Raw genomic sequence first — 12733 nt, 5'->3', positions numbered from 1 at the left:
AGGTGACTCTACCTGCACTTGCACTTTAAGTGTGCCGTGGTGCTCACTCAACCTCTGAATCCAAATGCAGGAGCTGCGTGAGGCAGTCTGCTTAAACTAGCCTCCCCACAGTATATACCTTACCTGTCACCGGCTCGCCCCAGATAAGGACAGATGACCTTTCTCAGGGTTGTTACAGTAAATCAGCTCCGGAGGTGGTTATTCTTGGTGCGCCCCTTTCGTTGCTCCTTGTAGGAGTCAGTGCAGAAACAACGCACCTATGCTTTCATATTAGTCCTGTTTGATATGTCAGTCTGTCAAGTCACACCAAGTCTGACCAAATGCGTCCACCAAGTTTATTGGAGTTGTCGGTAAAGATGTGTGGAAAGCCCTGAAACAAATTCATGTTTTATCACAGGAGCATAATATCACTCATAGAAAAGATGGCTCCAGTTCTCAAACTGTGAGATATATTTTTATTTTCATTACGACCGTCCCCACTGTGTGTTGGCAAGATAAACCTGTATTGCCGTCCAGTCGCAAAGTGATGGGTGAATCAATTTCTCTTGTAGCCATTTAGTCCTGAAGATCAACACGTATTTGTCGATTTAACTGGTGCGTTCTCCAGTCTTTCCTATTTTGAAGAGTGCATATAAGAAATGACCCTGTGGAACGTCATAGTTATGTCCCAGGGAAACAGGAAGATCTACATTATGAATTAAGGAATTGATTAACTTAAAAAAAGTAAAGAATGCATTTAAAATCCTTAATTTACATTCATTCTATAGGAACTGTTACAATGGCACCAGTGATTTTGTAAAATGTTGTATTATTTCTTAAAGGAGCATAGCGTAAGTTCCAGGATTTTTATGGATGTCTGCCCCCTGTGGCGACAAGTTGAAATGACACCAGTGTTGTGCATGTGCGTGTGGGAGAAGAGGAAAAGCATCTGCTGCTGCGACTGCACGTCTTTTGTTTTGAGGTGTAATGTTTTCTGAGGTAAGAAAGTTACTAAATATTGAAGTTAGCCCGTGTTCCCTTGCTAATGCATTGATTATGGCAGAGACTCAGCAAAGTAGCCAGATAAACGACAGCACGCAGCGTGTCAAACCACGCACATGCCTAGATGATTAGCCTTGAATCACTCTTTCATGAAATGACAAATACCTTTAGAGGCAACTGCAGTAAATAGAGATTAACACATTTTGTGAGTCGGGCAACTGTAAGTACATGTATAAGAAAGAAAATAAATTACATTTAACTTCAAAACTTGAACTATGCACCTTTAATGTGGATTGAATACTTGTAATGAAAATAAAGGTTAATTAAAAAACCTAGTGTGAGATTTAACTCTGGAGTAACAAATGAATTTACTTCACATCTATCTAGCTATCTATCTATCTATCTATCTATCTATCTATCTATCTATCTATCTATCTATCTATCTATCTATCTATCTATCTATCTATCTATCTATCTATCTAGATAGATAGATAGATAGATAGATAGATAGATAGATAGATAGATAGATAGATAGATAGATAGATAGATAGATAGATAGATAGATAGATAGATATTTCTAATGCCATCAGAGTAGTTTCTACTTTAATGGTTGTGTTGGGAATCTCAGCAGTCATGTTCTGGGTTTTAGTGTATCTTAATATTTTGGTTCGGGAGTGGCCAAGATCTGGAACTGATAAACAAAAACAAGAGATTCATGAACACCAGGTCAGACCAGGTATTAGATGTTCTTGGCTCACATTGAGCTCCTGGGCGAGTCGTCCATGTGATCCTTGAGTAATTTAGGTGGATAGCCACAGGTGGAATGGTTCCCTACGGTCCCATGTTTTGTCAGTTCTTGGATAATGGCTTTCTCCGTGGTTCACTGGAGTACCAAAGATATAGAAATGGCTTTGTAACCCATCCCAAGCTGAATTATGTCAATGACTTTGTTTCTGATCTATTCTTGAATTTCGTTAGCTCATGATGTGTTGGTTTGAGATCTTTAACCTGCTTAATTTTCTCGGTCAGGTTATGTTGAAATTATTTTGTGATTTTTCAGGTCAGGCAATAATCAGGCCTGGATGTAAGGACTGAAACTGAACCCAGTAATTTGATTGATTGTGTTTTTATGATTTAACAAAGGGGGGAGGGGAGGGGGGGCATTTCATTTTTCAAATAGGGCCTGATTGCTTTAGATAGCTTTTTTTTCTTCTCAAAAGAGCTGAATCAGATTTGGAAAAAGAGCTGAATCATATTCTTGGAAAAACATATTTGCCTGACCAGCATGTATTTGACAACAGCAAAGAAAATTCTGCTAGCGTTTTCTGCCAGGCGTCACAGTTTTCATTATCTTGAGTGGCTTTTAGGAAAAAGACACAGAACAAGTTCCTGAACCATATGCATACTGACAACAATACAATGAAGCATATTTCAAAATTGTGGATATGAGGGCAACTTTTGTTTATTCAGATCAATGATTATTAGATTAGGGGGGAAATAGTCCCAACTTGCTTTTCCAGTATCACATAAATCTGTTTTGGGATCCAAAACAAATAAACACCAATAAATAATTTTAAATAATGATCATTATTTTGTAGCTAAGGTTTTTAAAGAGATATATCCTCGCAAATCTTCAATCATACATGGAACATATTTTTCATGACATTAAACATGTGTTTCACCATATGATGCTGCACCCACTTTGGAGGTAACACTTAATTATCAGACCAACTGGATTACTGCTCAGGCCTGCCAGCAATGACGCCTTGAATTAATGACACACGAAAAGCAATCTCCGTGCCCTGGAAGACCTACAAGGGCACTCTGAGCTTCACACACTATAAACACCCCGTCATACTGATGAGCGCTTTGCGTCCTACATCAGAACGATGTGCCCAGAACTGTAAATCCACCCAGCTTCCCTCATTCAAGCTGATCTGTGACCGGAAGGCGTCAGATGCGCTGCCGTTTCGCTGTGTCTCATTAAGGTCCTGCACTCTCACCTCCTCCCCGAGCAGGCGAACGCAGCCAGAAACAGCTGGAGCCGTGTGAATCTGAGATGTGCAACAACAGAATTCATCCATTCGCTCGTCTGACCCTGTTAGAATTAAAGTTTTATATCTGCGCTGCTTTTATTATCATGTAGCTCACAGAACAGCGCTCAGAGAGGATTCAAGTGTGGCATCAAAGCAAATCTCTCCCTGCTCTTATGGCAATAAAATTAATGTTCTTTTGCAGCAAACTGGTGCTTTGGCCATTCACCTTAATTGGCATCTCTAAAGATGAGTAAAAACTCTTAAATTCCCCACACTGTGACTGTTACAACAACATCTTACCATTAATCTGAGCACATTTAATATATCTATTTGTATATCTGGAGCGTGTAACGAAAATAATTTCCCTCTGGGATTATTAAAGTATTTCTGATTCTGATTCTGATATTTGTTGGGAAAATATCCCAAGTTTATAAATATTGTTTTTAACTACGGTATCCTCCTTTAACCAGAAATACAGCAGATTTGCCTACATTAATATTTCACAAGGTTTAATTATAAAGAGATAGAGGGATCTTTAACCATTCGTCTTTACACAATCTCTCTAGATCATGCTCTTTTCTCTTCAGCTCACCCCAAAAGTATTCTTTCAGATTTAGATCTGTGGACTGAGATGACCATGCGAGACGGTTGATTTTGTGTCAGATGAACCATTTCTGTGTTAATTTAGCCATATGTTATGGATCATTACCCTAGTAAAGGATACTGATAATACATTTTCAGTTTTACTGGTGAAGTCCATTGGCTTTTTATTTAAAATCTGGTATTTTGAAGAGGTAATGATGCTGTGCAGTCTATCAAAGGTACCAGCACCTTTTGAATAGGAGCTTTTCATACCCAACCCAACCAGGGGAGTTTGTTGCTGAAAAGCTCAGTTTGGATCAACTGACCAAAGCACACGATTTCCGATAAAGTCGTGGTAGAACTTAGCAATTGTTTTTTTGACATGCTTCCCAAACAACTGGTTGGTTTGTAGATAGCATCTAATGGTTGGTATGGTGATTTGGTGAGCCCAAGATGGCCCTTTTTGCTGCAGAGAACCCTTCTCGTCCTTCTCGTCCTTCTCACTGTTCTTGGCAGCAAAACTCAGGTCTTCATTCTGCCCAGACGCCAGCGGCTAATAGAAACAGTCTTCTGTGTTATGTCACGTTATTACCTTAGGGATAGTTAGTCATTACTAATTAAAAGCAACTAGAAACTGATTAGCTGACAAAATTTGTTTTAAAAAAAAAATATCTGTTACACTGAGTTTCAATGCCTTGCCAAGGTTGCTGATAGTTGTATGTTTAAAACAATTATTATTGCTTTTCTTTTTCTTTTCTTTTTTTTTACATAGGAATGTTTTTCTCATCAGAGTAAAAGCTCTTAGAATAAAGATGAGACTTTCGTACTGAGACTAAGCTACTGAAATGAAGGATGAATTAATCTAAAGGCTTTTTACACATCTCTGCCTGGTAAACTACTAATTATGCTAAAGAACATGCTAAGCATTATGGGAATGGGATGCACACTAAAATTTGCAAGACTTACTAATCAATGCTGTTCAGCTTAAATTGCAATAAATCTTCTAAGCTTTGCCTATTACTTATAAAACATATGAAGTTTTGGTAATATGGGATGTCACGTTAGTAAAACCTTTTTATAAACATATAGTAGGAAAAACGCTTCAAAGACAAGTTAAATAGGGGAAGGCATAAAACAACTTGCTCTGCTTAGGAGTTTGTATAAAGTCCATGATGAAAGCTTCCTATTCAAAGTTTTAGACAGCAATTATAAACACCAATGCCAATAACTTTTTTTTTACCTTTTAACTGACTAGTTTCTTCCCCTGAGCGGACGCATTCATGCTACACAAAAACACAAATACATCCTCAACTTGTCAACAAAGCTAAAGTCATATAGTTTCCAGTCTGTTTCACTTTTTCAGTGGATGAGAGCTGTATACATATAACCACATCAAAAATTAACAAAGGAAGGAGTTTGTGGTGTAGCAACAAAAGGGCATAAATGTTGTTGTGCAACAACAGCATTACAGCTGCTAATGAAGAGGGTACATCTTTTTTTAAATTGCAGCGGAGAAAGCATCTAATTCCTGCAGTAAAACAGGGATGGAAAAATGACTGTTAGAAAGGGAAAAGACAGAATAGCATAGGCCCTTTTAAAAATATCTATTTATCCCATTGCTCTTTGTTTTTCGTATTAATGGATTAAAAGCTTTAATGGCCTTTCTTAAAAGAAAAATAAATGAACTATCTTTTGTTAGCTAGCATGAAGAGAACTGATTCAAGGGCATTAACAGAAATATATGCTTGCAACATTATTTTTCTTGGGCAGATATCATATTATATAAATAAAGGTAAATATATATATATATATATATATATATATATATTATAGTAATATAATATATATATATATATATATATATATATATATTATATATATATATATATGTATATATATATATACACACACACACACACACACACATTTATATATATATATGTGTGTGTGTGTGTGTGTGTGTGTGTGTGTGTGTTACTTTGAAATCACAATGATATGCTTTCTTAATTTAAAAAAAAAATAATTATGTTTTTAGAGGGCATATGACAAAAGGTTGTGTGACCACTTGTTGGGATAACAGGAAAAAGTATGGAGAGAGATATTTTTCTACTAACATCTTCTATGCAGCAAACTCTTAAAAGTAAACAGGATAGGGAAGATATCTAAGACAGGGAGTTAACAGCCAAACCACTGAAAATAGCCTCGTGGTCTGCAGCTGTGAACGTGCCTCTAAGGCAGCTCTGCAAAGAGCCCCATTCTAAGCATCAGTGTCATGCGTTTTTCAAGCTCACTGCAGACAGCAGATCAGTGCCAGATTATTGAAAGCTTCTAGCAAGTAGATGTCTGGTGTTTCTTCATGACTGTTTGCCACATTTCTGACTATGACCATGTTCTTTGGTTTTTCATGCCTTGCCAAGCCCTTGTCAGGGACATCTATGCTGCTGATTTTTGGCCAGTGACCTGGAATTGTAGCAATACCTATGATCTTTGCTAAGCTCCTGGATTTGTCTGCCTTATTTCTGACCACCTGTGCATGACCCAGGCCTGTCTCCCGGGCTTTTACTAAGCCTCAGCCATCCTGCATCACCAGGTTTCATTACTAATAAACCTTTTTAATGCAACACTGTGTCCGGCTTGCATATCTGGTTCCTTGCCTTTGTTCTTCACAAGTACAAACTTTTGTCAGATAAAAAAAAATGCTTTCTCAAATCTTTGAAATATTGACTTCCAATCGGAAGAATCAACTGGAACAGCTGCAAAAGTCAGACTTCCCCCTTGGAATGTCAGAGAATTTTTTAAGGCCGGTTGTTGGATCCAGTATGGCAGCTCCCCGCATCAACAACAGTAAGCTATGAAAATATGTTTATTTTACAAGACACAATTTTAAGAGTGTCTTGTAAAATAATTTTTAGTTTCCCGACTTCTCCGGCTGTGTTAAATGGAACGCTGTTCACGCGGGTGCTGCACCATTCCCAGATCCTAGTTCCAACATCCGAGGTAAATTGAACGCAGCATAAATCAATACCCACTAGTGCTTAGCTTCAGCTTTGACTTTTTTTCCCCTGTGTCTGAGCAAAATGAAGGAGAGTCTTTGCAGCCGCAGTCTGATTGTATTTCAATCCTTTAATTTCTCTTCCATCCATCACATGTGTGGCATTATTTTGTGGTGTCTTTTTACAAGAAGTTAGGAAGCTATTGGGACTTATAGAGTTTGAGAAGTATGACAGACTGTTCTCAAAATGACATTTTGACAGCTACACAGAATAATTTAACCTTTACGAGTAAAATACTGAATATGTGGAGAAGTGTGATAACTTGCAAAACTACCCCAAAGCTTGCTGATGTAAATTAAGCTACTCCGGCAACACAGTTGTAGGAAGGAGCGTTCTTGTGCATGTTTGTGCCCATGAGAGTAATAATGCTGGTTAGAGCTAGAGAAAACTTTACAATATGAGTGCTGCCAGAAATTGTGTGTCAGTTTTAAAGTTAGAAGTTGCAAGTTTTAGGCTCCTGGTAGTTTGCCGACTGTAAGGGTCAAGCACTTCAGCAGCATCAGACACCCGACAAAAGAAATATGCCCCATTCCTACAAAAAAAAAAAAAAAAAAGATCTGGTTTATTTTTAATACAAATTCTGTGTATGTTGTTGGGATAGAGGCTTTGATCAAACATTAAGTCAAGAATTGTGACCCAGTTTGTTGATTTAGGAAAGACACAACAGGAATCCTCATCATTCTTGATATATCACCATTTTGAATTATACACTCACCTGATCAGATGTTATGGAAGCTCTGTGAGCATAAAAATTGAAAACTACACCATCCGTTTTTTTAAAGTGCTTGGAGACCCAGAGTGCAACAGTAAGTGACACTGATTTATTTGAGGTGTGTTCTGTTTTAATAAATGCAAAGATTTCAGGCTGCATGATTTATAGTCATAGGTTCACCTCTCTGACTGTGTTATTGCTGTTTCACGTGTGTCATTGACAGATGCTTGACTGCGCAGGGATGGAAATGCATTGTGAACGCAACGGGGAGAAACAAAAAAGCAGCTTTTTTAATTTCCGTGGGAAGCCATATAAAATATTTCTGTGATTTTTAAGTGCACCCTTTTTTACTATGTAGACTCCCGAAGACATGATTTACTCAGATCATTCTTTGCATTTGTATGAAATAAATTTTGCAAAACTGCTCCTTGCTCTGTGTCCCAGTGTCACACTGAATATATCTACATGAGTAATTCCAGACTGGAAAGTTGGATAATGAACATGTAGCAATCAGAAATAATTCTTCCAGCACCCATCAGAATCTGCAGGCCTTTAAATTTTCCTGAGAGGGGTAACTACCTGCTCGGTGAGCCCAACCCCAGCGCAAAAACAGATAAGTAATACCGAGAAACTCTCGGCAAAGCAACTCGAGAGGACAGCACTTAAGGGTTTGTTTCTCCACAATGCCCCCGAAGAGGGCCGACCTGCCTGCTCCACTTCTCCCCTGACTGACAGCGCACTCCAGAGACGCCACGCCGCGGGACACGCGCACTGATCCGGCCTGACATGCCTGACCTTTCCTGGGCCGCACAGCTGACTCACCGTGCGGCGCGCCCTGCTCGGCTGAAAAGGCCACGCAGGGCCACGCAGGGCCACGCAGGGGATGCCATCGCAGCCTTCCCTCACCTCCTCCTACCGCCACCTCAGGAGCCGCCAACTTCAAGGTGTGACCAAAAGTCAATCTGAGAATTGTTATTCCCCCCCCCCCCCCCCCCCCCCAAAAAAAAAAAAAAAAAAACAAGGGCAGGGGAGCTGAATTTGACATTGACATTCTCTTTGTATTTTCTCAGTGCAACACCGAAGATTTTAGACTGGAGATTATTACATTTCCACTACAAAGGACAAGTACAAAGGTACTTCTTTTTTTTTTTTTTTTACTTTGACCTCTTCTTTAATTTAATCAAAGGTATTACTGGAACACAAAATGATCATGCATAATGCTGATACTCATTTCATTAAGCCAATCCACTTCGAACAACGGCTGGCTAGACAGGGGATTCAATAGTAATGCGTCTCGTTTGAGAAGGAGAAGCCTCAGAATAGATGCTGCGGGAGGCCACCGAAGAACAAGCGGCGGGAGGATTGTAAGTGCAGAACAGATGCTGCAGCTGTGAAATGAAGAGCTGTCGCATCCAGCGAGCACTTCCCTGAGTACAGAAAACACTTGGCACAGCAGAAATAAATCATGTGCTTGCGTGCTTTGCTGGATGATTGTGTTTTTCTGAAAGAGGGAAGGACGTTCTCCGCAGTTCAGAAATCCAGCTTACGTGACGAGACGTTTTGGTCAGCGCTCTTTCCGTCTGATGCGTGCATTTCTGGCACATTGACTTTTTAATGTCCTTGTTTAATGAAAAGTGTGAAACCTGATGCTGCTTCGAAACCCAACGAGCCCACATACGCTTACTGCGCTGAAATATAGACACATGGACATATAGAATATATATAGTTATATAGTTTGTCGCTTGTCCACTCATTTGCTTTCTGGCTCCTCGCATCTCTTTTACACCAGTAATTGCACGTTGTCTTTCTGTCGCGGTTATACCAGACCAAAATAGAGTCTGTGAATTTCAAAGTGAATTAATCTTCATTGCTTTTCCTCTGCAATATCATCGAGCTTAATTGTAATTTGAAGCAAGTCATTTGCTAAAATGGCAAAACAGAAAAAAGAAGTCTTGGTTACATTCAAGTCAAATGAATTCATTTTATATACCATAAAGACACCTATGGGTGATATGAGTAGTTTCCATGACAGCACAACGGTGGGGGTGGGCACAATAATCAACAAAATAAAAAAGAAAACAGTCAGTATTTAAATTGGTGTCCATAGCTTGTTGCTGAGAAATACTTTTATATTCTTTGTTTGGGACTGCAGGGCTTTTTATCCCACCCCAGAATTCCTTATCTCCGTTTTGATTGGTTGAGGGGCAGAAGAAGGCGGGACTCACTCAAGGCTTCGTGCATGCAAAAACCACCAGCTGTCTCGCCACAGGTCAGGTTACCCAAGAAAGATGTGGATAGGAACTTACAATGCCGTGCAACAGCAGTCATCCCCTTTTAACTTTTTGACATTTACTTACCACATACTTCAATCTATCAAATGCTTTAATCTGTCTTATTAGAAATGTATAGGTCAGCAGAAAGTAATTCTTAGTGTTGAAGTGGAATAAATAAAAAAGATAGAAGATTTTCAGTTTCTTTTACAATCAACAAAAGTGTCTAGTCAGTCCCCAAAAGCAATTATTTCTATAACTACCTTTTAGTTTTGCTACTTTTACTTTTTTTACTTCTGTGTTTCTTTGATAAATACCTCAAACTCAGTCAGATTGCATAAAGAGCATCTGTGAGCAATGTTTTCAAGATTTTCTGCAGTCTCTAATGTGTCTTCTTTAGTTTCCTCTATCTTTCTATTAATTCTGACCAGTTTCCTCTGTGGAGACAAAACTCATCTCCACAGCATAATGCTGCCACCGCCATGTTCCGTCCTGGGAATAGTGTGTTTAGAGTGATATGCAGTGATATGCAGTGTTGGTTTCCTACCCAACATAGCATTTTGCATGCAGTTCAGAAAGTTTCATTTTCTATCCCGCCTGACAGGAGCAACCTTTTGTAAATGTTTGCTGTGCTCCTTCAGTTTCATGGCTTGTAGAAAAAAGGGGCTTTATTTTAATAATGGCTTTCCTCCAGCTACTCTGTCAACAGATTATGGCCTGTGGCTTCCTTCAACTCCGCCAGAATTGCCAAGGGCCTCTGTGGACCTGATCTCTGATCAATGGTCTCTCTGCCTGGCTGCCAGTTTAGGAATGTGTTTGTGTCTTGGTAGGCTTCATAGTTTTTGCATTTTCATATGGCATACCTTACTAAATAATAAAATACATCATGGCTTGTAGTTATAACATGAAAAACTTTGGAGAAAAAAAAAAGGCTCAATGGTTATTTTTATGCAGGTACCGTACGGAGCAGTTTTATTTATACTGAAGGTTTTTCTGATGATTATCAAAGGGCATTTTTCATTATTATTTGGAAGGTGGCCCTGCAATCTGGATAATTCCCACCGAGCACGATTTCATTGAACAGGTAGAGAAGACAGTGTTTTCTTAACATGAAGATGTGGTTGAAAAGAAAACGAGGCTGAAAGGTGGTCCGGGGGAAATCAAATGGGCTAAAAAAAACGGAGGGGGGGGGGGAACATCTGACCTTCAGCATCCTTGTCTAAAAGAGTCACACTTTCCGTTTGTTTTTCTGAACTAAAAAAGAAAACTTGAATTGTTCAACTTGAAACTGCCTTTAAAGGGTGGTTGCACAGAGTTTATGATGCAACAGCATAGAAAATCGGCTGTGTTGAAAAGTTTTCTGGTGCGTATAGAGGCAAATCTACTGAGAAATAAGGGGGGAACATGCGTTCAGAGGCAAATGGCACAACAATGTCATGAAAGGTAAGCCTGCATATGACTGCGCCGTGCATAAGACTTTTTAGAAACTTGCGTTCATTTAGACGTTTCCCGCAAACCGCACTCTTCACGGCGTCAATTCCACATACCTTTTATTCCTCTGGGCCTCCTTCTTATCCATCACGACCGGGACGCAGTTCGTCAGCTCGGTCCAGTCGGCGTGCAGCCCGCAGCTCCAGCCGGTGGAGAACCGGGAGAAGAGCCAGGACTCCTCCTTGCCCGGCCGGTGACAGGTGCACTTCTTCTGGCCGGGCTTGCAGTCGCACGGCTGCTCCAGGCGGATATTCCTCACCAGGTGCCGGCCGAACGTGGTGCCGCCGGTCTTCTGGATGTGCAGGAACACGATCACGTCGTCCCCTTTGATGTTGAACTCCACGTGCCTGTCCAGGTCTCGCTCGGTGAAGTTGAACTGGAACGGCAGCCGCGGCGGACCGTCGTCGTCCAGGTCGGGGTCCCTGTAGAAGTCGTCGGCGTCCTGGTACGGCGAGGAGAGCAGGCTTACCCCTCTGAATCTCTCCCCGGACTTAAAGTGGCACGAATTACTGCCCGCGGGACAGATGTACTGGTAGCCGATCATGACAAAAAGGACTGCCAAGATGGGAACCAAGACGAGCTTGCTGGATCTCTCATCCATTATATCTCGGGATAGTGTCTTCATTCCATTACTGTAAATAACAGGTATCACCCGGAGGCTGCTCGCACGCGTAGATCAGTAGGATTCCTTCATCACCCCCCCTTTTTTTATTATTATTACTATTTCAAGCGCCACATGTTGATCACCCTCCGGACACGCGTGATGTGGACAGACGAGATGGGTTTCCGAAACGATCCACGCCGTCTGCTCTGCTGCGCTGCCTTTGGGATTGTCCACATCCAAGAGTCATGGCACGCAAATCTCTGGCTGTCCAACTTCTGAAGCCGCTTGCCAAGCTGCATCCGCTCCGATCTCTCCGGTGAAATGGGGAAGAAAGAAAAAAAAAAAATAAGACGCAGAAATGAAGCGATCAGAGAGAGTTCTTTTAGTTTTACTCTCTTGCTCAGTTGTGCTCGGACGGCAGCATCCTGGCTGCGCCGACGGGCTGAGACTCACTAACTGGCTGAGCTGAACGCACCGCTTTTTTGAGAGGAGGATGCTGCTGCTGCTGCTGCTGCTGCTGCCTGCTGCTGCATTCCAGCCGATGCGTTATGCCCCCATCATGGATGACTGGGAGAGAGCCCCACATCCTGTTTCCCTTATCCCATTCACCACATAATCTTGTTTTACAGAGTGCAGGGCCAGAAACATGATAGAGGCAGACGAAATGAAGATTTAAACCCACATTTCAATACTTTCTGCAGCACATTTATCCCGTTGAATCAAATAGGAAGAGATCTATCAGGTAATCTATAATTACCCTAATCTGTTGCCGGTGGGCGGCTGTGTTCAGCCCCTCAAGTCACTTTGAAAAACCACCTTTTGCAGCCATCACAGCCACAAGCCTTTCTGAGAAGTCTTCAGCAGCTTTTCGCATCTGGAAACTGAAAAGGTTTCAGTTCAAGCACTGGAGTCATAATCCACAAGCGAAAAACAACATTTAATTTCACTATAAAACAGCCACAGCCAGGTGTCCCTTGTGTATTTTGGCAGAATAGTCAGAGGAA

At 40.8% G+C, this 12733-nt stretch overlaps 1 protein-coding gene across 1 annotated transcript in view; it reads right to left on the bottom strand.

Moving 5' to 3' along the window:
- hs6st3b (heparan sulfate 6-O-sulfotransferase 3b) overlaps nucleotides 1–12409 on the bottom strand; it is a 122611-nt gene extending 110202 nt beyond the window's left edge. Inside the window, exon 1 of the mRNA XM_012873226.3 lies at nucleotides 11182–12409. Coding sequence (XP_012728680.2) covers nucleotides 11182–11750 — 569 coding nt within the window. The 5' untranslated portion in view covers nucleotides 11751–12409. The remainder of the gene's footprint in view (nucleotides 1–11181) is intronic.
- Nucleotides 12410–12733: the final 324 nt, after the last annotated feature.

This window comes from Fundulus heteroclitus, chromosome 7, assembly GCF_011125445.2.
Source record: "Fundulus heteroclitus isolate FHET01 chromosome 7, MU-UCD_Fhet_4.1, whole genome shotgun sequence".
Classification (NCBI taxonomy): Eukaryota; Metazoa; Chordata; class Actinopteri; order Cyprinodontiformes; family Fundulidae; genus Fundulus; species Fundulus heteroclitus.
Note: the sequence above shows the minus strand (reverse complement) of the source record. Positions and strands in the feature narration are given on the sequence as shown.